At 44.5% G+C, this 23859-nt stretch overlaps 1 protein-coding gene across 1 annotated transcript in view; it reads left to right on the top strand.

Annotated features, from left to right (window-relative positions):
• Nucleotides 1–343: 343 nt before the first annotated feature.
• Nucleotides 344–23859, top strand: part of stxbp5l (syntaxin binding protein 5L) — a gene marked incomplete at its 5' end in the record, with an annotated part of 221406 nt that continues 197890 nt past the window's right edge. Inside the window, 2 exons of the mRNA XM_061722943.1 lie at nucleotides 344–496; nucleotides 7539–7636. Coding sequence (XP_061578927.1) covers nucleotides 344–496; nucleotides 7539–7636 — 251 coding nt within the window. The remainder of the gene's footprint in view (nucleotides 497–7538; nucleotides 7637–23859) is intronic.

Genomic DNA, 23859 nt, shown 5'->3' with positions numbered 1-23859 from the left:
GGCTCGTCATTCTCCTGCCACTGACAACCACAGTGTTGTGAAAGAAGAGCTTCTTTAGGGAAGGGAGAGGACTGACCTGCTCATAGCTTTCTTTTTTTTTTTTCATTTTTCCATTTATTTTTACTTTGTTATTTCTCTGTCCAATTGCATTTATCTAAACACCGCTGGTTATGTTCCGGGTGTGGGATTTATTTCCGTGCTCGGGAGAGGATTTTAAAGCAGTTTCACGCAAGCTCTGATTCGAGAAACGCCACGTACATCTGCAAAACTGGCTGAAGCCCTCATATGTAAGTGGATCCAGGTGGAACAAAGAGAGCAGACACATATCACTGAGCAATAAATAAAAAATGAGAAGTTTCGGAAGGTGTTGGATGGTTTGACCACCTCTTCCCCCGGAGGGACTGTAGGCTCTCCGTCCTGCGGCAGCCCTGCTGGGACTCCCAAGGAAATCAGCGTCCAAGAAACGCTCGAGGCGGAAAACTTTCAGTTGTGTAAGGTGAGTAGGAGAAGTCGTCAATGCAGAACCCAATATAGGCTACTGAACTCTCGATTTCCTTCAAAAGATTGTTTTGTGGGCACTTAATTGGACATTAATCAGGAGCAAGAGTAAGTCAATGTTAAAGTAATAGGTTTTAGTTGTGCTGCTGCAAGTGGAAGGTTCAGCACCATGGACAGCTCCTCGTTTCCAAAGCGGAGGAGATATAACGCAAAAGATCATTTAAAGCCTCAACACATGATATTTCCTAACTTTATGATTATATCAGTATTAATGTTATCATTATTATTGTTGTAAAAATAACTGCAGTTGCTCCAAGCAACATACTGTAAAGCTCTGCTCTCACCGATGTGCCTGCATCTGGTGAAGCTGGGATTTATGGAGTATGAACGCATTGTTTTAGGAACGTTCAAGCTCCCATGGTGCATGCATGTGCAGAACACCTTGAGTGTATGCCAGCGTACGGTATAGGCTGCAGTAAGCTCTGACACATGTGCTACAGAGAGGGAAAAGGAAGTCGATGGGTATCAGCATCCCATTGCATTAGCGAGCAGGCAGGAATGATGCTGGAATGATGACATAAATGGTGTTCCTCCCTTGCATAAAAAGTGCAAACAAGCAGATGGGCCGTGCAGTGTTGGTCTTAGCTGGTGCGCTTTTCACTCGGATGGAGAAAATGAGGGAGGGGTGCTGAACGGTGGGTTGGAGGAATTCATAGTTGCTTCTGCAAGCCATTGCAGCCCATGTTTGAATCTGTTTTGCCGCATGTATTCCTTATCCTTAAAGAAACTGCGTTAACTTGTGGACATGGCTGTGAATAATTAATTGAGAAGCAGAGAGAAGTGGGGCTGTTTTTGCAGAGCTGTATTACTATTGGGCAGAGTAAGACCCTTTGGTTGAGGGGAGGGTGGGGGTGAGCAGGAGGAGACTCAGGAGGAAGGCTGATTCACAAGCTAGAAAAGATGCTACAGAGCACCCTATAGCTAACAGGAGAACCTGCTAGAAAAGAGTAGTATGATTGTCTGGTACTACACAGGAAGCTGCTGCTCAACTGTGAGAGTCACCGTTGCAATCACATCTCTCTGTTGTACAGTGTAGCTGCATATCTGCCTTTTCATTTCTGTTTAGTGTAGATAAAGTCAGAATGGAGAATGATTGGTAGCACTTTTATATCCAAAACATGTGACATCTAAATTTACCCTCCCTTTTATTACAAATATTTTTAGTGATGTTATAAACTTTCTCATGTGGATGTAGCTCTTTTGGGCGGTGCAATATTGTGGAAGTGTTTGACAAAGTTCTTAAAATGAATCGTATTGTCTTTTCTTTATTACCAACCTGGGGATGTTATTATACTGTCTTTTAATATGTTTGTAGAAGGTAAGGTCTTTTTTAACAAGGTGGTGGGTGAACTCTCAGATTGAAGAAGCAAAAGAGAAGAGTGTGAAGCACACAGGTGAGGAGGAGTTTGATTGAATCAACAAAGAGATTTCTCCTGAAAAGGAATTTTATATTGTGTTAGTGGAGACTGCAGTCCATTGAATAACAGCAGGTCATCCAATGATCGGAAGGTTGGCGGTTCGAATCCCGCTCCGTCCCAGTTGCTGTCGTAGTGTCCTTGGGCAAGACACCTTACCTACCTTGCTTCGTTTGGCCGTTTGGTGCAATATGGCAACCACGCTTCCGTCAGTCTGCAGGGCAGCTGTGGCTACAAAACGTAGTTTACCACCACCGGTGAGAATGTGTATGAATGAATAATGGTCTCTGTAAAGCGCTCTGGGTGCCTTGAAGGGTGCTATATAAAACCAAGCCATTATTATTATTAAATGCCTGTAACTTTAAAGTAAATACTATTATTGTTTATTAATTTGTGTGACAATGAAGGAACTAATTTATGTAACAAAAAAAGGAAGAAGACAGTGGAGGGAAGGACCTCTGTCAAAGTTCATGTTGTGCTGTAGTATTACTGAAAAGGGCAGTGAGAACATAAAGCCATATTATAAAGTTCTTTTTCAGCTTCAGTATTTTCTCTCTGGCAACCCAGACATATGATATTTGACAACTATAGGTAATCTTATGTGTTCTGATCTTCATCTAACTCAAAATAATAGACAAACATAATGTGCTTTAGCAGATTACTCAAAAACTGTTATAATATACAATATATTCTATTCTGCTGTTTCTTGTCTTTAGTGCTCTTTAGTTTTGTCTATTCATATTAGCTCTCATTTTTATTGATTGTTGCCAGGTAAGTAATTAGTCTGTGGGTTCACTTACTTTTCCTACGAGCACTGTCAAAGTTTTATTGGTGTCTTTAATAAATAGAGAAGATATTATCATGATTTGTTTGTCATCAGCTTAAATATGTTGCGTTTATCTATCACTGTTACTTAGATGAAGATCATTTCTAAATCATCTTAATAGCATATAAAAAACCCCTTTGCTATGCTAGAACAGCTTATTATTTGTCATTGGTCGAAGAAAATAAGAATAACCCCAGTTTTATGTTCAGCACTGTAGCAAGGCTGGCAAAGAGTCACAACTATGTTTAGCCATGCATTCCTGTGGCTCTCAGTAGTGAAGACTTTATGAGCTTTTGTAGCAGTAAATTAGAATTAGAAGAAATTAACCAGCCCACCCGGCAACTGCTCCGGGCATTACTTGACCTTCCGTGACTTCCTCAGGTTCTGACCTGACTCTACACTGTTTTGTTCTAAAAGACCTTCCTGATCTGACCTCAGTTGTTAACAAACTTAAATCATCCACATCTTTTAGACCCCATCTTCAATCGACTACTCAAAAATGTTTTCTCTCTGGTAACAACAATATTGGACCAGATCAACCTATCCCTAAAATCAGGATATGTGCTGCAGGTTTTTAAAGTTGCAGCATTTAAACCTTTGCCCCTCACCCTTTTTCTGTCTTCTTCTATGATCTTCTTTTCTTTCTTTTATTCACATCAATCCAAAAGTATTTATTAAAAGTATCTCATAAGGACAATTGCGATCCATTGTATTTGTAGTTTGTGCTGGTCTGTCCCCTCTTTTTCTCTTCTACATATTTTTGCAGGCCATAACTTCCAGAGCTGTTTATTGACCTGCGGCCCCATCTTCCTAACACCTCAGTGTTTGCTCTCTACATACACACACACACACACACACACACACACACACACACACACACACACACACACACACACACACACACACACACACACACACACACACACACACACACACACACACACACACACACACACACACACACACACACACACACACACACACACACACACTTTTGACGTTTGTCTTGCAAAAGACTTCACCACTGAAAATGTGATAAGAGCTTTTTGGTGTGGAGCAAACAGCTTTGCCTGCAGTTGAGGCCCTGAAAGGTTTTATTCATATTCATTTTTACTAAAAAATGAAACTCCTAGTTGCATGCTAGGAATGGAATCCATAAGAAATTGTCTCCCATTACCTGTAACTTCTATCACTGCTACTGATAAGCATTTGTTTAGTTTGGCTAAAACACTGTTCAAAACAGTTACCGTAATCTGGTAGAGATACAACAGTAATGACGAAAGAAAAAACAGGGAGAAATTTAATTGTGCTCCTTAGTGTAGAATCATTTTTGAATTTTATTAATCATCATATTGATTATTAAGATTTCCTATGATATTGGAACGAGTCCATAATATGTTTTCTCAAATTTGCAGTTGATGAATTAACTTAGAATTTGGTTTTGAGGAATACAAATGGACTGAGGCAAAAAAAATACCCCCCAAAAAAAGCAATACTGAAGTTAGAATGTAGATTCCCTCCATAAGACAGCTAGTTTGAGAGTGAACAGGAATATGACATTATGTTTAAACAAATCCATTCATTCACTGCACATTACACTTTTTCTTGCTCTTCTGGTCAGTGGATTGTCAGACAAAATGTGATCACATCAGTAAAATCAACACTCCAATGTTTCAGTCCCACATGCAGTTCAGTGGGTTGTGGATTACTGTACTCTAAAGAGCATTACTTTAAATATATCATATTACTCTAAACTAATTTGAGTCTTCTTGATTTTTTGTAATCTTATTGGGAAAGTTACATACAAAAGCCAAAGCTTTATTGCTATAATTATTAATACCATTATAATACATGTTCAATTCATTAATGAGTCAGTTTTAATTGGGAATATGTGTGAGCCACAGTGTCATGTCAGGGTTCAGTCAAATCACATTAGGTTGCAGACAGATTAGTGCGATGAAAATGTTTTAAATATAATTTAAATATAATAATGAGCTGTGCTTCCTACATACAGCTCCTCAGATTATTTAACAAATTCCATTTTAAACATACCTAAACGTGACAGCCTTTTATCCTCAAAAGTAACCACGTGTGAATATGGGTTCTTTTCAGTCAACAGGAGGAGCCAGAGGGACAAATGTATTTTATTATTAACTACTGATGCTCATGTCGTGATAAATAGAATGACATAAACAGTTGTGGTTGTGAGGTTAAAGCATGTACAGTAGGCCATACACCCACACATGGCTGATTTCTGCCCCCAAGAATACATAAGAGCATTGCACAGAACCCAGACCCACAGTCATAATGAACACACTCCCGCAGACACACACACATTTAACTTTGTGATAAAATAAAATAGCTTTTTGTGGTTGTCAAGCCCATGCTCTCATCTGAACTGATATGTGCTTAACGCAAGGGGGTCAAATGCAAAACAATTATGCTAAATGCGGTCAGATTACAAACAACTGCCAGAGAAGCATTGTATTCTAACCTGGTGAATAGCCATCCATCCATCCATCCATCCATCCATCCATCCATCCATCCATCCATCCATCCATCCATCCATCCATCCATCCATCCATCCATCCATCCATCCATCCATCCATCCATCCATCCATCCATCCATTTTCTGCCGCTTATCCGTTAACGGGTCATAGGGGCAGCAGTCTTAAAGGAGCTTGAGGCTCCTTTTAAGAAATGAGACTCTCTAGCGCCACCCTTCACCACGACGGCCGTTGGGGGTACTGCAGCCAACAGTGAAGCCGGCACGGGAGAACGGGGAGAACGCACATGCAGCGTCATGTGACGTCACATCCGCAGCCCAGCGCGGGAAATTTGGGCCCGAATTGCAGCACATTTTGCAGCACACAGCCTGTTCAAGGCAAAGGAGAGATACACTAGAGGGCTCATTCTTTTGGGTTTGGAACGCTTCATCTGACATTATTACTAGAAAATTTAAAATGTATACAGATTTTTTTCATAAATCCTGCCACAATCTGGCCTCAAGCTCCTTTAACAGAGATGCCCAGACTTCCTTCACCCCAGACACTTCCTCCAGCTCTTCCGAGGGGAGTCCGAGGCGTTCCCAGGCCAGCCGAGAGACATAGTCGCTCCAGCGTGTCCTGGGTCTTCCCCAGGGTCTCCTCCCGGAGGGACATGCCTGAAACACATAGGGAGGCGTCCAGGAGGCATATGATACAGATGCCCAAGCCACCTCAGCTGACTCCTCTCAATGTGAAGGTGCAGCGGCTCGACTCCGAGCTCCTCCTGAGTGACTGAGCTTCTCACCCTATCTCTAAGGGACAGGTGTTGTCCAACAGGACAACATCATCTGCAAAAAGCAGAGATGAAATCCTGAGGTTCCCAAACAGGATCCCCTCCGGTCCCTGGCTGCGCCTAGAAATCCTGTCCATAAAATTTATGAACAGAACTGGTGACAAAGGGCAGCCCTGCCAAAGTCCAACATGAACTGGGAACAAGTCTGATCTACTGCCGGCAATGCGAACCAAACTCCTGCTCCGATTATACAGAGACCGGACAGCCCTTAATAGAGGGCCCCGGACCCCATACTCACCGAGCACCCCCCACAGAATGGCACGAGGGACACGGTCAAATGCCTTCTCCAGATCCACAAAACACATGTGGACTGGTTGGTCAATTTCCCATGAACCCTCAAGCACCCTGCGGAGGGTGTAGAGCTGGTCCAGTGTTCCACGACCGGCACAAAAACCACATTGATCTTCTAGAATCCGAGGTTCGACTAGGTTCGGCTGGTACCTTTCTACTGCGTAGGGAGTCTCACAGGCCAACATGGCTTGGTAGGACTCCTTCTTCAATCTGACGGCATCCCTTACTTCCAGTGTCCACCACCGGGTTCGGGGGTTGCCGCCACGAGAGGCACCATAGACTTTTCCGTACTTCGAGCTGCCGCGTCGACAATGGAGGCAGAGAACATGTCCCCCGCCTCCCCCGGGATCTGAGAAGGGTTCTCTCGGAGATGAGAGTTGAAGACTTCCCTGACAGAGGGCTCAGCCAGACGTTCCCAACAGATCCTCACAATATGTTTGGGTCTGCCCGGTCTGTGTAATTCATCTCTCAAATTTTTTAATCACTTGAGAGCACTAATATATATCCCCCTGATTTTTTTCCCAATTTTTTTAAATAACCCAGTGCTCCTACCTAAGTGTCAATCCTGGGCAATTCTCTCCCTTTGCCAACCATGGGAAGGTCCCTGCACTGAGCTCAAGCCTCCTTCTTGCTTGAGGAGTGAGCAGGCCCTTTTTTCAACCCACAGGGCAGGACTTCCCTGGCTGGACGTAGCTCATGGAAGGATCACGTTATTCCAGCCAGATCCTCCCCGCCGCCTTGGGTGCCCTGGCCAGCCAGAGGGGGCATGTACAGTCCGGGATTGCTGCATGTTTTTGTGAGGGTAGCTCCTATTAGCTACACAAGGGAACACAGGGAGAACATGTAAACTCCACACAGAAAGGACATGAGGACATGAGGAAGTAAACAGTCCCTCAACATCCACAGCATTGAACCCAGGTCCTTGTAGCTGTGAAGCAGCTACACTACCAGCTGCGCCACCAAGGGCACCCCAAGATTTTTAATATGACAAAACTTCAACTTGATTCACCACATATTAGTTTTTTAGAAGAGCAACCAAAATAATAATATATAGAAAAGGAAAGTATCTGTCTGAATAAAACCTGGGTCTGTGTATCTATTTTTTACAGACAGTTCGTCATGGTTTCCCCTACCAGCCCACTGCTTTGGCCTTTGACCCTGTGCAGAAGATCCTGGCCATCGGCTCAAGATCCGGCGGCGTGCGAATGTATCCTTTAATTTCTGGTCACTTTTGAATCATTGTGCTAAATGATTTAGCTTACTATATTATGGTAAACATAAAACATACTTGGAATATCTTGCACTTTTTTCTGATAATTAAGGGACATATTGTATATTTGTACTAAGGTTTTGTCAAGAATGTGGTCCTCAAAAATATATCCCCTAATACATTTCATGAATGAATGTATGAATGAATAAATGAATGAATGAATGAATGAATTAATCAATTTAAGAGGAAAAGAGAATATTTGAAGAAACAGGGCTAATTGTGAAACAATTTAAACACAAAAAACACAGTTAAAAACTGTTGCAAAAAACAAATACATGCAAAAAAGTGTTCATAGAAGTAACTTACATACTTATCAACAAGACAGTAGGAGGCATACTATCTCTTGCTCTCACTGTCCCTACATTTCCAACTTGTCATTTCATGCTGCTCAGCTGTTATGTTGCAGCTTCAGAAGTGTCCATCCAACAACCAATCTCCTGGGTTCCCCAGTTAAAGGGGTGGGAGAGGATGTTTGAGTGCGACCCAGGTAGGATATTAAACCATGACAGATACAGTATCATCCAAGTATCCCTTCAGAGAGTCTTAACCAAAGGCAGGGAGAGCTGTCAACAGACAATTAGTAAAGGACTGAAGGTTCACAATGTTGTTGGATGGCAGCAGTGAATATCATATGACCAAAAATGGGACTTTATTAACCTGAATGAACTGCAAATATCTATTATTTCTCTATTTTTCTCTGTATTATCCAGTTGACAGAGAAGCAAGGTTCAGATTTCTTGTGGCTTGAGGCCCTTGAGTGACTTAGTATTTGTTTTTGCATGCTGCAGAGGCCATCTTCACCTCCCATGTGGTCCGTCACTGACTCTGTCTATCTCTCTATCTCACTTTCTCTTGCTTGGCCACACATAAACACTTATGGTTTACAGGGTTTGTTTTTTTGTTCTTCTAATCATTCAGCCTCTAAGGCTTTCTCTCTAGGGAACCATTTTTCCTCTTTACTTAACTTTATTCAATTCACTTTCCCCCTGTCCTCTACAGTCTCTCTGAATCACCTTCTTTTTCCTGCAAGGATCTTCAATATAAATGGTCTTTCTTTGTTGTCATCTCTTTTTTACTCAGTTAATGCTTCATTCTTTTGTATCCTTGTTTTCATCCTGTTCAAAATCTGTTTTGATAACTGGGAACTTGTGTTAAACAATGTGATGCTATTATTGATTGACTGTGTGGGACTGCATTATGCAGGTTTTGTAGGAGGTAACTTTTTTCAGTGTGTGGTAGGCAAACATGCCTGTGGGCATGTACCTTATAGTATGAGTATGTTGTCACTGGTTGTGCTTTTGCCCTCCACCAATAAGGCATTTATTGTACAGTAGCCAGACTAAACTTTACTGGGCTAATCCATGTATTCCTGATTACCCATTACTCTTTAAAAAAAAACAAAAAAAAAAACATTACATTGATAAAAAATGCCAAAAGAATGCTTAAGCGTTTTGTTGTTGTTTTTGTTTTTTTTAATAGTCAATTAATAGCAGTATATGAAGCACACCTGTGGTGAGGTGTATAACATTACTAGAAACTACTGCTACTGCCAAAAACTTTGACTATATCAAATTTCTTTTTACATGACAAACATGCTGAGAGTGTGATAACTGTTGCCTTAAAATAGACACTAAGTACAGCAAAATCTACTGATATGATGAAGAAAAGACAAAAACGATTTGGAAAACCAGGCCGTAGGTAAGATTTTTTTGCTTGTAATGAGAAGATAAATCTTGTCCCACTGGAAGATTTTTCTACTTATTTTAAGTGAAAATTTACTTGAAACAGGTGAAAATTGTCAATTGAGTTATTTTTCTGCCACATTAATTGATGAAATGACATAAGGGATGGAAAGGGGGGATGGCAGTTTTACAGGGGGGATGATTTTTTTTTTTTTTTTAAAGGTTTTTTTGGGCTCTAGTGGCCCTTTATTGGAGATGCAGACTGGAAAGGGGTAGAGAGAGAGAATGGGGAAGACACGCAGCAAAGGTGCACGGGCTGGATTCGAACCCACGACCGCTGCAGGAGGACTGTAGCCTCAGTATATGGCCCGCTGCTTAACCCACTGCGCCACCGAGCGGCCACAGGGGGGATGGTTTGACCGTTTTTATTTCAGGGGGGGGATGCCATCCAACTCGAGTACTGTGTATACCTGACCAAAAGGTGGTGCACTGTAAGAGCCCAGATATACTTGCAGTTCAGGACGCGTACGCATCATGGCCACCACGCGTATCCTGCGTTCATTTGACGCGTCGACGTTCTCAAAAAGACACTGATCGCGTACGCGACCTGCAGTTCTCGCTGTGGCCGCGAGTGGCGCTGGTCCCGGTCTGATACCAGCTGGTCCCGGTCTGATACCAGCTGGTCCCGGTCTGATACCAGCTGGTCCCGGTCAGATACCAGCTGGTCCCGGTCAGATACCAGCTGGTCCCGGTCAGATACCAGCTGGCCACAAGTGACGAAGTGGAGGTCGCTGGCGCCGTTTCCTTTCCCGAGATCGCAACCAAAGCAATGTTATAATCTCCTCTTCATCCAATGTTGTCATGTTAACTTGTTCGTTGTTGTAATCTGCTACTGCTGCTACTACGGCTACTATTAAATATTTAATCACTTTTCCAACTGTTACTCTTCTTACTGCCCCCTATCGGTTACCGCCGGTACGACGCACTCTCCTCGCGTACTACACGAGCGACGTTGCAGTTGGTGGTGCATGCGAACAGACACGAACCCAAGCTCAAACAGCAAGTATATCTGGGCTCTTAAACATGGTGTCTGGAGAAGTCCGTCACTCTGTTTTTTAAAAATATGAAATCATATCCAAATAAATCATAACTTTGTCATACTTTGTCTAATTAACTTAAAACTTTTGCATAGATGTTGTTTACCATGATGTAAAAACATCCCTTTGATTTCAGTGATATAGGTCCAATAACAAATATTTCTGTTCTAAATCTCAAGAATTACATGCAGGGATCTGGGTGTGATGCTTGCATGGTGTGATGTTCCATTTTTGGAAGAGGAGGTTGTCGGTTTTCAGTCCCCCTCGACATCATGTAAGTTACCATGTAATAAATGACAGATACAGGGGAGACAGCCACCCCCGTATAATGCACAGGCTTACTAAGGCTCAAGCTCTGGGGCCAAACGATGTGGGAGGGCCCCTCAGCATGGCTAACACCTGCTAACTGCATGCGATGCGAGCGAGCGTCAGCGACAAAATCAATTGCATTACTTTATTTTCTATTGGACTGTCCTAACTGGCCGCAGCGCTGCGCAACGAAACGCTGCGCAACGCAACGCTGCGCAGCGCAACGCTGCGCTGCGCAACGCAACGCTGCGCAACGCAACGCTGCGCAACGCAACGCTGCGCAACGCTGCGCAACGCAACGCTGCGCAACGCAACGCTGCGCAACGCAACGCTGCGCAACGCTGCGCAACGCTGCGCAACGCTGCGCAACGCTGCGCAACGCAACGCAACGCAACGCTGCGCTGCGCAACGCAACGCAGCGCTGCGCAACGCAACGCTTCGCAACGCTGCGCAACGCAACGCTGCGCAACGCAACGCTGCGCAACGCAACGCTGCGCAACGCAACGCTGCGCAACGCAACGCTGCGCAACGCAACGCTGCGCAACGCAACGCTGCGCAACGCAACGCTTCGCAACGCTTCGCAACGCTTCGCAACGCTTCGCAACGCTTCGCAACGCTTCGCAACGCTTCGCAACGCTTCGCAACGCTTCGCAACGCTTCGCAACGCAACGCTGCGCAACGCAACGCTGCGCAACGCAACGCTGCGCAACGCAACGCTGCGCAACGCAACGCTGCGCAACGCAACGCTGCGCAACGCAAACGCAACGCAATGCGGCGCGCCGTTTTGAGCTGAACATTTGTCGGACGCCCTGCTTCTATTTTCTTCCTGTCGCTCGTGTTGAAAGCCAGTTAAAAGCGCTGTAGGAAACAGTCAGTGATGAGGAACGGCTGATCCAGTTAGTTGAAATGAGAAGTTATCTCTATGATACCTCCTCATTTCACTACAAAAACCTCAATAAAGTGGCAGCTGGCTGGAGGGAGATCGCCAGGGTAGACTTGCTGACATTGTATGTAATTTCCAGTAAAGAAACATCTAAATATCACAATATCAAGCGTGTTTTCTGTTTATAAAGTACAAACGTAGGAAGATAACAAGTACTCACCCATCTTTTAGTTGTCTCTTTACTCTTTAACTGTCGTCCAGTCTGATGTTGTCGAGTGCACAGCTTATAGGTACGTGACGTAACAGAACTGCTTATTAACGGTTTCAGTGTAGACAGAGAGCACCCGATGTCACGCAGTGCAACATGATAGTCGGACGCTCGCATGCAGTTACAGGGTGTAAAAAAAAAAAAAAACAGCAAATAATTGTCACAGCCTGGCTCTTACAGCCATGAAGAGGGAGACACGCGATGGTAAGGAATAACAAAATGCTTTTATTAACAATAAATGACTGAACTCAAATATGTTAAGCAAAAGATTACAAAACATGGGATGTGGATGTCAGTAAAGTAAGCATGAGGTGCATGTTGTGTGAGTGGAGAGTGTAGATGTGTGTTGTAGGATGCATAAACTAAACAAAAGGATAACAGAAGAAACTAAGGCTGCCACATCACTGACCAAGTGCCTGCAGGTGAAGAGAGAGAGAGAATGAATAACAGGCTTGGGTTTATAGACTGGTGGACACCGGGCCCAGGTGTCACCAATTGGCACTGATTACCACTCTGCTGCTATGGTAAGAGTAGTATACATGGTAGTAACTGGTATCAGCGGGCGCATCGGTTGCTAAGGCCGAAGAACGATCATCACCACTGCCAGCAAGGAAATCAACGCCAACAACCACAAAATTACCACCTGCTGTCACCACAGGTTAGGGAGCAGGCTAAACTTTTAGCATTTAGCTAGCCAAAGTAGGCTATTATAAGACAACAGTCTTTCCAGTTTTTCCAAACATGGACATAGCCTTGAGGATTCACCTAACTCTCCCTGTGACCAATCCCTCCGGAGAGCATTATTTGTCAAGAACAGACTGCGCTCTACAATGACACAGATGAGACTGAACCACCTGATGCTGATGTCCTTGGAGAGCAATTTTGTCAAAGGCTTGGACTTTACTGCTCTCGTCGGGGACTCTGCCTCATGTAGAGCCAGGAAGAAGCCGTTTTAAAGGGTAGGCGGAGTTTTGATTTAAATTATTGTACGTGAAGTTTTTTTTTGTCATGCACACATGTTTCTGGCAGTTTTACACTTTTTTCACGCTGCACATTATGGGGTAAATCCACAAAAGGATTGCGCGGCTTTTGCAGCCGCTAAACCGGTGCAAACACAAAAAGAGAGCGTCTAATTCACAAAGCACCCGCAAAGGGCGAATTGCACCACAAACTGCGCTGCCAAGCAAATAGTGGCATTGTGCGCCTGTGCCATTTGCATGCATGTAAATTAGGTAATATTCATACATTCGGCGCAAAATTGCCCCCTTTCTATGCAAATAAGCCTCATTGCAAAAACCGTCTAATTCACAAAGGCCAGCGCTATTTGCCACACGCAAAAATAGTGCAGCAAATACCGTCTTTTCGCAAGTGTGTATTAACTGAGCGCAAACTCACTCCTCACTCCCCATCTCTCTGTTTCTCTCTCTCTTCAATGTCATTCAAGCCTGTGTGATACTGAATGATATTAAGGGTGAAATCTATAGTCAGACATGACTGTCCACAGTCAGATCAAGTGGCGTTGTGGACTTATCTCGGATTTAAAAATAAAAATAACAGGAGCTCAGGATTCATCCATACAGTAGGGGCTGCTTTATTACAAACAATTCCACCATATAAACATATAAATCTAGAATGTGTGTGTTTAACAGCTTAATAATGTCATCACATATTACAACATATATCAGACTTATAATAAAATAGCGTTGATCGTGTCCCTGTGAAGCTCAGCATCAGTCAGGACTCTCAGCTGCTGCTGGAGATGCAGCCGCGGTGAGTGGGCTTGCCACCCGTTCCTTGAAATACGGAATCGTTACGTAATTCGGAATTAGAATTCATATAAAACAGTTTATTCCGTATTTCACAATCGTCCCATGCACGTCTGTCACATACGCACACACTAATTAAGCCTAATTATGCCTAAATAATGGTCCGCGTTAAATCGACGCAGAGCCTACGCCGTAGGGTTACGCTGTAGGGTACGCGGCGACGCGCACTGTACGGTGCGCCAGCCGCGTAACCTACGCCGTATGCTCTGCATCGATTTAACGCGGACCATAAATCATCCTTGAGCAGCACGGAGGGAGGAGGGAGGAGGGGGAGCGGGCTCCCGTCCCGTCTTCGCACAGTGTCTTGGTGATTTGTAATACAGGCTGAGCCTACCGTTAGTTCTTAAACTGTAAAAAAGCTTGGGGGGGGGGGCAAAAGCATGAGTTTGAAAAGTGGGGGGGGACATGCCCCCCCTGTTCCCAGTGGAAATTGCGCCCTTGCGCCTCACAGCGTTTTATTTTCACTCGCTTTATTTTTTATTTCTGCAGTTTTCATTATGGACCAATCTGTGTACTGAAATATGGAGAACACTAGAAACAGCTCCGCTCACTTACTCAGACAAGGGCAAATTGCACTCAGCCGCAAAACTTTATGGGCGTGTTTGCGCCGGCATAAAATTAGAGCAAAATCTTTTGTGAATAGGACCTTAAGGCGGGGCAAATTGCGGGCGCAAATGCGGCGCAATTCACAGCGCTATTTGCGGGCGCAATCTGTTCTTTGTGGATTTACCCCTATGTGTACATACAGTATGTTGAAGCTGTCAACACTGTATATATTGAACAGTTTGCCAAATGTATGTTTTCATGTTCAGATGTTATTGCTCCCTTTGCAACCGTTGGGGTTTCATAATCCCTCGAACCGCAACCTTATTGTGGTGGAGTGGTTTATGTTGCCTGAATGATCCTAGGACATGGGTGGGCAAACACTTTGACTCACAAGCCACAATGGGTTCTAAAATTTGACAGACAAATTTGACTTGACCAGAAGCATTTGGATGTGTTTGGGCTGGATATACTAAAGCGTTGCATGTAGTTCGTGCAAACCTCATAGCACAGTAATGACACACTTTCGAGACGCACTTTCGAACTTTCCATATGCATTTTTACATAACAGCAGAAAAACTGAGCAATTTCTATGGAAGAGTATTGCATTCACTTGAGAAAAAAAAATTGCACTGTTTTTCTGAAATAATGAGTTAATTATCTCAGAATTCCGAAAAAAGTTTTAATGAAAAAAAAAAAAATCTGCTCTGTTTTTCGGAATTTCTCGGAATTCTGAGATAATTAACTCGTTAATTCAGAAAAACAGAGCAGATTTTTTTTCTCAAGTGAATGCAACAGGCTTCCGTAAATTTCAGTGGGAACAGTGTTTTTTGCCAGTGCAAGTCTGGATAGATGTGAGGTGTTTGTCAGTAACCGGGATCTGTGACGGGCTTTGTTGATGTTCATGACGCTGAAGGTCTGCTCACACACGCAGGTTGAGCCAAACAACACCAGCATATTCTGTGCCGTCTTCTGGAGGGATTAAATACTCAGCACTCACTGTCCACTTTCCTTCTCTTTGATCCGCTGATTTTTACAGAAGGGCTCAAATGGCGACATGAAACGAAATGAAACACGCACCACTCCAACAATGTGCCTAATGGGCCGTATGTGGCCCGGGGGCCGTAGTTTGCCCATGTCTGCTATGTTGTCTGGGGCGTTATGCCCCTGGTAGGGTCTCCCATGGCAAGCAGGTCCTAGGTGACGGGCCAGACTAAAAGTGGTTCAAAACCTAATCATGAAAAAGAAAAAATCAAGCGTGGCGTGCTGTCACGCCACGCTCTGCTGTCAGCTGTTCACGCCACTGCTCTGCTGTCAGCTGTTCACGCCACTGCTCTGCTGTCAGCTGTTCACGCCACTGCTCTGCTGTCAGCTGTTCACGCCACTGCTCTGCTGTCAGCTGTTCACGCCACTGCTCTGCTGTCAGCTGCAGCAGGAAACCACCAACACTGTTTGTCAGTTTGACAGCTGTTAGCCAGGAGGCTAATTCTACTCACCTCCAGGATCTCTGGGCAACAGACTACAAACCAGCGCCGATTAAACGCAGTGGGCCCAATTCGCTGGGCCCGTGCCTGTAAGTGTCGTCCTAAACCAGGACCTTTTATCACTGTGATCCCTCCTTTAACTGCTTCAAGTCTTCTTAACGCGGCGGGCTACCTAGTGTAGCCCTCGCCGGTACGTTTACATACAGCACCGCTATCCACCTACACCGGCTCTTAAGAGCCCACATAATTTTACCTTTACACTTTTACTGGCCATATTTGTTTCTTTCCCCAGCTTTCTCCGCCACCGTGAGTTCACTCACCACATTATCCAGATTTGGGTAAGTTGTAACTGCCGGCGCTGGCTTGCAGGCAGGCTACGCCAGCCAGCTCGCTTGGTAGCATTCCAGCTACTTGGCTAGCTTCGGTTGGACCTCCTCTCGCCCCGTTTCTCCTCCACCTGGACTGTTCCACTCCATCTGCCTAGTCACGGATCTCTTCGTAACCGGGACTTCGCCGTGACCTGGCCTGGTCTCTGGCGGTGTCCCTCAGCTCACCATCAGCCGGACTCTCTCACGCCGGGTACGCTCGGCGACAGCCCAGCTGATCGAGGACCCACAACAACGGTCAGGACCCCGAGGTGGCCGCGGCGCCGGCCCAAAAAGGTGGTCACCTTTTCCTCAGCGTCTCCGTCCCTCTGGTTCGTAACAACATGCACCTTTACACTAGATCCCTTACGACCCCCTGGCTCGTACTGTCCATCATTTGTCTTCTTGCTGTGGCCCAGTCCTCTGGAGCTGCAAGTACACTTTCGGACAGGCCAGCAACAACCATCTATGGTGGTGGCACGCTGGACTTCAGGCCGTTGCCTAGAGACGCTTCCACATTCTGGATCTCTTTAAATACTGGACTTCCTAGTCTGACTGTGTCATGCTCTCCACTGTACTCTTTCATACTACTGCATCAATTTACTCTCTCTGCCTCCTGCCTCCCACAACATGTCAATTCCTCTTTGGAACAAAACATCACTCTGCGAAAAACATGCTCTCGCTCTGTTCTTAGGCGCATCATAATCATTCTCATGTTATTTATCTCAGGGAATATACACCCCAACCCGGGCCCAGTTAGTACTATGCATGCTGTCCCTATCCTGACCTTTAATGATTTCTGTGACCGCACATGTATGGGCTTCATGCATATTAACATTCGCAGCCTGCTACCCAAACTCGATCTGTTGAAAACCTGGGTTCACACGGTTACACCTGATGTTCTTGCTATCTCTGAGTCTTGGCTTAAGAAAAACATCGCTAATTCTGACATTTTAATACCAGGTTATATTATTTTTCGCCAGGACCGAGCTACTAAAGGAGGTGGGGTCGCTCTCTATGTTAAAGAGCATCTGCAATGCACTGTTTCTCTGTCAAAATCTGTTCCTAAGCTACTTGAACTGTTAGTATTGAAGATCAAATTGTGCAATAACTTCTCTCTCTCAGTTGCTGTCTGCTACAGACCACCCTCTGCCCCACTTTGTTCTCTAACTGTTCTTAGTGAACTTTTGGCCCCTCACATCTCTTCTGAGTTCATTTTACTAGGGGACCTGAACTGGGACATGACAAACCCCCCAGATCTGGTCGTTCAGCAGTTTGACGCCCTAAACCTCTACCAAATTATTTCTGAGCCCACCAGATTCAATCTAAAATCTCCCTCTTCTGCTACGCTGATTGATGTTATCCTCACGAACACCCCCTCTAATTATAAATCTGGTGTCTTCAGTCAAGACCTGAGTGACCACTGTGCTATTTCCTGCACACGCTCCAGTTCCTCAGTCAAGCGCCCACCTGTGATCGTATCCAAACGTTCCCTGAAGAACTTCGACCCAGAAGCCTTTCTCCATGACTCTGCTGCAGTGAGCTGGGATAAAATGAATTCTCTCCCTACTGTTGAGATGGCCTGGTCCTCTTTCAAATCAACATTCAGTCAGATTGTTAATAAACACGCCCCTCTTATAAAATTACGGATTAAGAATCGTTTCAGCCCCTGGTTTTCCCGTGATCTTGCTGCCTTAATCCGCCAGAAGAACACTTTATGGCGAAATGCCCGCTCTTCCCAGTCTCCAGCCGATTGGCTCGCCTTTCGGCAATGCAGAAATAAATGCACTCAGGCCGTCAGAAAAGCCAAAGTCACTCATTTTATAGATAAATTTGCATCCTGTGGCTCTGATGCCAAGAAGTTTTGGAAAACGGTTAAATCCATGGAAAATAAGCTCACTTCTCCCCACCTTCCTAATGCTTTGACCTTTGACAACACTGTTGTTACTGACAAGTCTCTTATGGCTTCCCTCTTCAATCAGCACTTTGTTAATTCAGCTCATGTTTTATCTACTAAACCCTCCACTGCTGCTCACTCTCCTCCTCCTCCACCCTCACCCACATCCACCAGCTCTGGCACTTTCTCCTTCAGACCCATCTTGACTTCTGAAGTCTTAGAGAATCTCTCCAAGCTAGACTCCAATAAGTCAGCTGGTTCTGATGGGCTCGACCCCAGATTCTTAAAAGCAGCTGCTCCTGCCATTACGGTTCCCATCACACGGCTCTTCAACATGTCTCTGGATCAGTCCACCTTTCCCATAGACTGGAAATCTGCTCTTGTTTTCCCCCTCTTCAAAGGGGGCTCCAGCTCTGACCCCAACTGCTATAGGCCTATCTCCATCCTGCCGTGCCTGGCCAAGGTCTTCGAGAAACTGGTTCACAAACAACTCAGCGACTTCCTAACCTCCAACAACATCTTGTCCTCCTCACAGTCTGGATTTAGGCCAGGTCATGGATGCACCACTGCTACACTGAAGGTCCTGGATGACATTGTCTCCTCTCTGGACTCCAAGCAGACCTGCATCGCTGCCTTCATTGATCTCTCCAAGGCCTTTGACTCCGTCACCCACCCCATACTCCTGCAGAGGCTCTCCAACATTGGTCTTTCACCCCACTCCTGCAACTGGTTCTCCAGCTATCTACACCACAGAGTCCAGCAAGTCAAATCCGAAAATTTCATATCAGCCCCTCTCACCATCACCAAAGGGGTTCCTCAAGGTTCCATTTTAGGCCCAACACTATTCTCCATCTACATCAATGACATAACCAGGTTTGCCGGCAACTCAAGAATCCATCTATATGCCGATGACACCATCCTTTACTCTGAGGGCCCGTCCCTCCAGTCCGCTGCAGCCACACTACAACACAGCCTCACTTCCGTTGAACAGCACTTCCACAGTCTCCAGCTCCGCCTCAACACCAAAAAAACAAAATGCATTGTCTTTGTCCGGAAACACACTCCCACCACTGTTCCTAAATTGTTCTGCGCTGACGGCTCTGAACTAGAGTTCGTATCCACCTACAAATACCTTGGCCTCTGGTTGGACTCGTCCCTCTCTTTCTCCACCCACATCAAACACCTACAGTCCAAAGTCAAAGCTCGTCTGAGCTTTCTTTACCGGAACAAGACCTCCTTCACCCGTGCAGCCAAACACTCACTTGTCAAAATGACCATTCTGCCCATTTTCGATTACGGTGACACCATTTACAGAATCGCACCTCACTCTACTCTGAGTAAACTGGACCCACTCCATCATTCCGCCATCCGTTTTGCAACTGGGGCTCCTTTCACCACTCACCACTGCGACCTCTATAACCTGGTAGACTGGACCTCCCTTCACACCAGACGGCTCCATCACTGGTTTCTGCTCATCTTTAAATCTATCCTCGGCATTACTCCTCCCTACCTCTCCTCTCTTCTGCACCTCTCACAACCTGCCCGCACTCTAAGGTCCAGTGCCTTCATCAATCTCTCCATTCCCAAAGTCCGCACCACCTTTGGGCGCAATGCCTTCCAGTTCGCTGCAGCCTATGACTGGAACACCCTACAAAAAACCCTTAAACTTTCTGTTCTCACTTCCATCTCCACCTTCAAACTACATCTTCTATTAAGTACAACCGACTCCTGCACTTGTCTTTAGTCCTCCTTCAGGCATACTGACTGTTTTACTTGATTATTTGTTTTATCTTTTGTATTATGTTTTAATGTCTTTTTGTGTATTTATATAACCTTGTTTTTTCATCTTAGCTCCCTCCCCTTACCCCCCTAGGCTGCATTTGTAAATAAGAAATTTGTTCTTAATCTGCTTGCCTGGTTAAATAAAGGTTAAAAAAAAAAAAAAAAAAAGGGCCGTTACGTCGCCCAGATTGGCGTCACCCTGACCCCTGGAGGCAGGCCTGGGGTTGATATCCGGCCATTTATCCTGATTTTTGGAAAATTCTTTGCTTGTAATTGAATAAGGATCGATGTGGTCAATAACTTTACATTTGTTTAGACATTGAGCTTGATCCGCTGAATCCAAAAGCTTAAAGTTCTCCGCCAATGTTGTTTCTTTGGTTTTTTGTCCTCCAGGATGTGAGCAGTGTATGAGTAGGGGTGGCCTGAGTGAGTGTACGACTCCCAACCAGACTTTTTATTCCAGTCTGGTACTGGTGAAGACTTCAAACTATATGATGTTTTTTTTTTAAATGTTAAAAAAATATTTTATGTTTTTCTTTACGGAAAAACCATGTGACAAATCTCCAAATACAAAGTGTGGGTTTCTATATCCTCCCTAAAACAACAGAAAAAAGTAGGCAGTCATTTCTTTTGTTTTGAGGTATAGACCCAAAATATAAACATTACCTGTAGATGCTTTAAGAAGAAAATGCAGTAGATGTGCCCCTTGTTCTGCTTAGAAGAGGTGCGGCCCTAATTATCAGTGTCACATGGTGAAACAGTGCAGAGCAGCACATTACATCTCATTAATTAATTTAGTCTATGAGCAAAACAACACACCCTTGAAAAAGGGCATTATAGATGCCAGCTGCTTCCCTTGTTAATTTGATTGCTACTTTATTGCCTGGATCTGTAGGAGTCAGCCTCTGAGCTGTCCGAGCGTTTTAGCTAGACTTGTACTGGGGTTTTTCTGGCTTTTCCTTTTTTAAATTGAATATTCATTTTTCAGTCGGAAGCCTGTGTTTGATTACTTAAACTATATGACTGCAGCTGCTGGAGGAAGAGACGTTCTCTCCTCATCAGTTCTGTGTCTTTGTGAGGGAGGCAGACTGATGACTTTCATAAGAGAACATAAAGATGGATGTTGAAGAATGAATTGACTCAGCTAAAACTGAAAAAAAATGTTTACAATGGAAAGTTTCATGCATCGGTTGGCCCCCGATGCATGAAACCACGCCCACAACTAACTCTGCCGGCCGGAGCTTCCGCCATTTTTTCGTAGCGGTGTATCGCGTCATTCAGGCAGCCAATCAGTACAGTGCCTCATTATCATAGCCCCGCCCACTCAGAATCCCACATAGATAATGAGGTTAGAGAATGGGAAGATAAAGACATGGCTCAGACGCTGAATTTCTAATTTATTTAGCAAAAACAATCAAAAGCTTGTTTAAGACATTCAAGGCCTGTTTAAAATAGGTATTAGATGCCATAATAGGTCCCCTTTAAATAGAGGGCTCTTGTTTGTTCTTCTCGGTTGCTCTGACCTCATTGGCATGGTTTTGAGCCAGTGAACTAAAATACTTCTTCACAATCTTTGAAAGCTTTAACATTTGGCATCAGACATCTGAATTGTAATGAACGTTTAGTGCCCCGGTACCCACTGTCATTGCCATTCATGCTAATGTTTTGCAGAATTTGCATCTAAGATGTTGTCATCCATTAAGACCAATGTATTGCATCATACTGCGCTTTTTCCACTTGCTCTTCATGTCCCACATGCTTTCCTTTCATCGGTTTCCCATCAATTAGAAAAACATGTGCTTTCTGGTTATTCTGAACATTTTTAGTTGCTGGGGTGAATGAGTCATGTCTCAGTAAAAAAAGGACTCTAATCCCTTCTATGATATGGCCTGCAGCTTTTTAAACTGTAACATGCAAACACTGAGCTCAGTGTTGCCTTTGTGTGTTGACGTGTGACTGTGCACACATTTGTAAGGTGTTTTCAATGACTTAATTGTGTAGGCAAAAGCAAGAACAACAGGCCCTTGCAGAATCCCAACAAAAGCAAGAGATAGGTTGCAGGCTCTTATAAAAAGGATGCTTAAAAGAAGACTGCAAAAGAAGACTGCAAGGATAAAAGGAGAGAAAAAGGTTGAAAAGAGACAGGTTGTTGGCAGCATTGCAGAGTCGGGCTGATTTATCTTCCCACTCACCATTTTTCATCCACACACTTTCAGTTTCAAAGCTGTTACTAAGAAGAACAGAGACAGATAGAGTGATAGAGTAGGGGGAAACTTCAGCACCCACACCCTGGGTGGGGTTGGCAAAAGGGCCATTTCTGTGTGGTTTGCATGTTCTCCTCGTGTAGCTAATGTGAGCTACCCTCACAAAAACATGCACACAGTCCTGGGCTATACATGCCCCCTCTGGCCAGCCTGGGCGACAGATGGGGTGGGGAGGATCCGGCCAGAATAACGTGATCCTTCTACGTGCTACGTCCAGCCAGAGAAACCCCACCCTGTCGGGCCTGCTCATTCCTCAAGTGAGGAGACTTGAGCTCAGTGCAGGGTCCTCCTGGGGTTGGTAGAGGGAGCAATGCCCAGGACTGATCAAGGTAGGAGCACTGGGTGAAAAATTGGGGATAAAAAAAAAAAGAAAGAAACTTTCAGGGGTGATTTTCTTGCTTAAGCTATCAACATAGTGGACACGTTATAATACAAAAGAAAAATAAAATCACAAAACTCCTGTGTTTTCCATTTATTTTCATCATCACAAGATTGGATTTGGAAAAGTTGCAAGATCAGTGTGCATCGCATGTGGCTGTATATGCACCTGTGCATCTGTATATGACTAATATACAGTGCAGTTTTACAGATGACAGTCCACTGATCAGCCTGTCGATCTCTTGCTGTTTAGTAAACCCGGTTTACAGATAATGGTCCGAAAAAGAGAAAATACCCAGCGAGCGGCAGTTCTGTGGGCGCAAATGCCTTGTTGATGTCAGTGGTCAGAGGAGAAGACTGGTTCGAGCTGATAGAAAGGCAACAGTAACTCAACTAACCACTCATTACAACCAAAGTATGCAGAAGAGCATCTCTGAATGCACAACACGTTGAACCTTGAGGTGGATGGGCTACAGCAGCAGAACCACAATGGGTGCCACTCCTGTCAGCTAAGAACAGGAAACTGAGGCTACGATTTGCACAGGCTGACCAAAATTGGACAACAGAAGATTGGAAAACGTTGCCCGGTCTGATGAGTCTTGATTTCTGCTGCAACATTCGGATGGTAGGGTCAGAATTTGGCGTCAACAACATGAAAGCATGGATCCATCCTGCCTTGTATCAATGGTTCAGGTGGTGGTGGTGGTGTAATGGTGTGGGGGATATTTTCCTGGCACACTTTGGGCCCATTAGTAATGATTGAGCATCGTGTCAACGTCACAGCCTTCATGAATATTGTTCCTGACCACGTGCCGTTATAACCACAGTGTACCATCTTCTGATGGCTACTTCCAGCAGGATAATGCACCGTTTCTTGAACATGACAATGAGTTTACTGTACTCAAATGGCCTCGACAGTCACCAGATCTCAATCCAATAGAGCACCTTTGGGATGTGGTGGAACGGGAGATTCACAACATGGATGTGCAGCCGACAAATATGCAGCAACTACTATGAAACTGTAATTTAAAAAAGGAAAATAAAACATCACCTTGAAAGTGTTCTTAAATGAAGTTATTTCATTCCAATCTTAGGATTTAGCTCAGAGATGGGGACTGTTTGAGAGGAAGTCAACAGTTCTGGTTCTTTTCAAAGTCAGATTTTATGACTTTAGACTCATCTATTCTCTTCTATACCAGGCTCTGATAGGTTCCCAAATATTTTTCTGGCTCTGTTTCTTGATAAGACGTGTATTTCTGTGGTGGTGAATGTGCCATTTCCTATCCTCCCCAAGTGCGACTTATTCAGGAAGGGTCAGTGTAGATTACTTGCCCATCTGAGGGGCCATTCCTCCCCAGGTGTGACTTAACTGTGTATTTAAC

Source organism: Cololabis saira, chromosome 6, assembly GCF_033807715.1.
Source record: "Cololabis saira isolate AMF1-May2022 chromosome 6, fColSai1.1, whole genome shotgun sequence".
Taxonomy (NCBI): Eukaryota; Metazoa; Chordata; class Actinopteri; order Beloniformes; family Belonidae; genus Cololabis; species Cololabis saira.
Note: the sequence above shows the minus strand (reverse complement) of the source record. Positions and strands in the feature narration are given on the sequence as shown.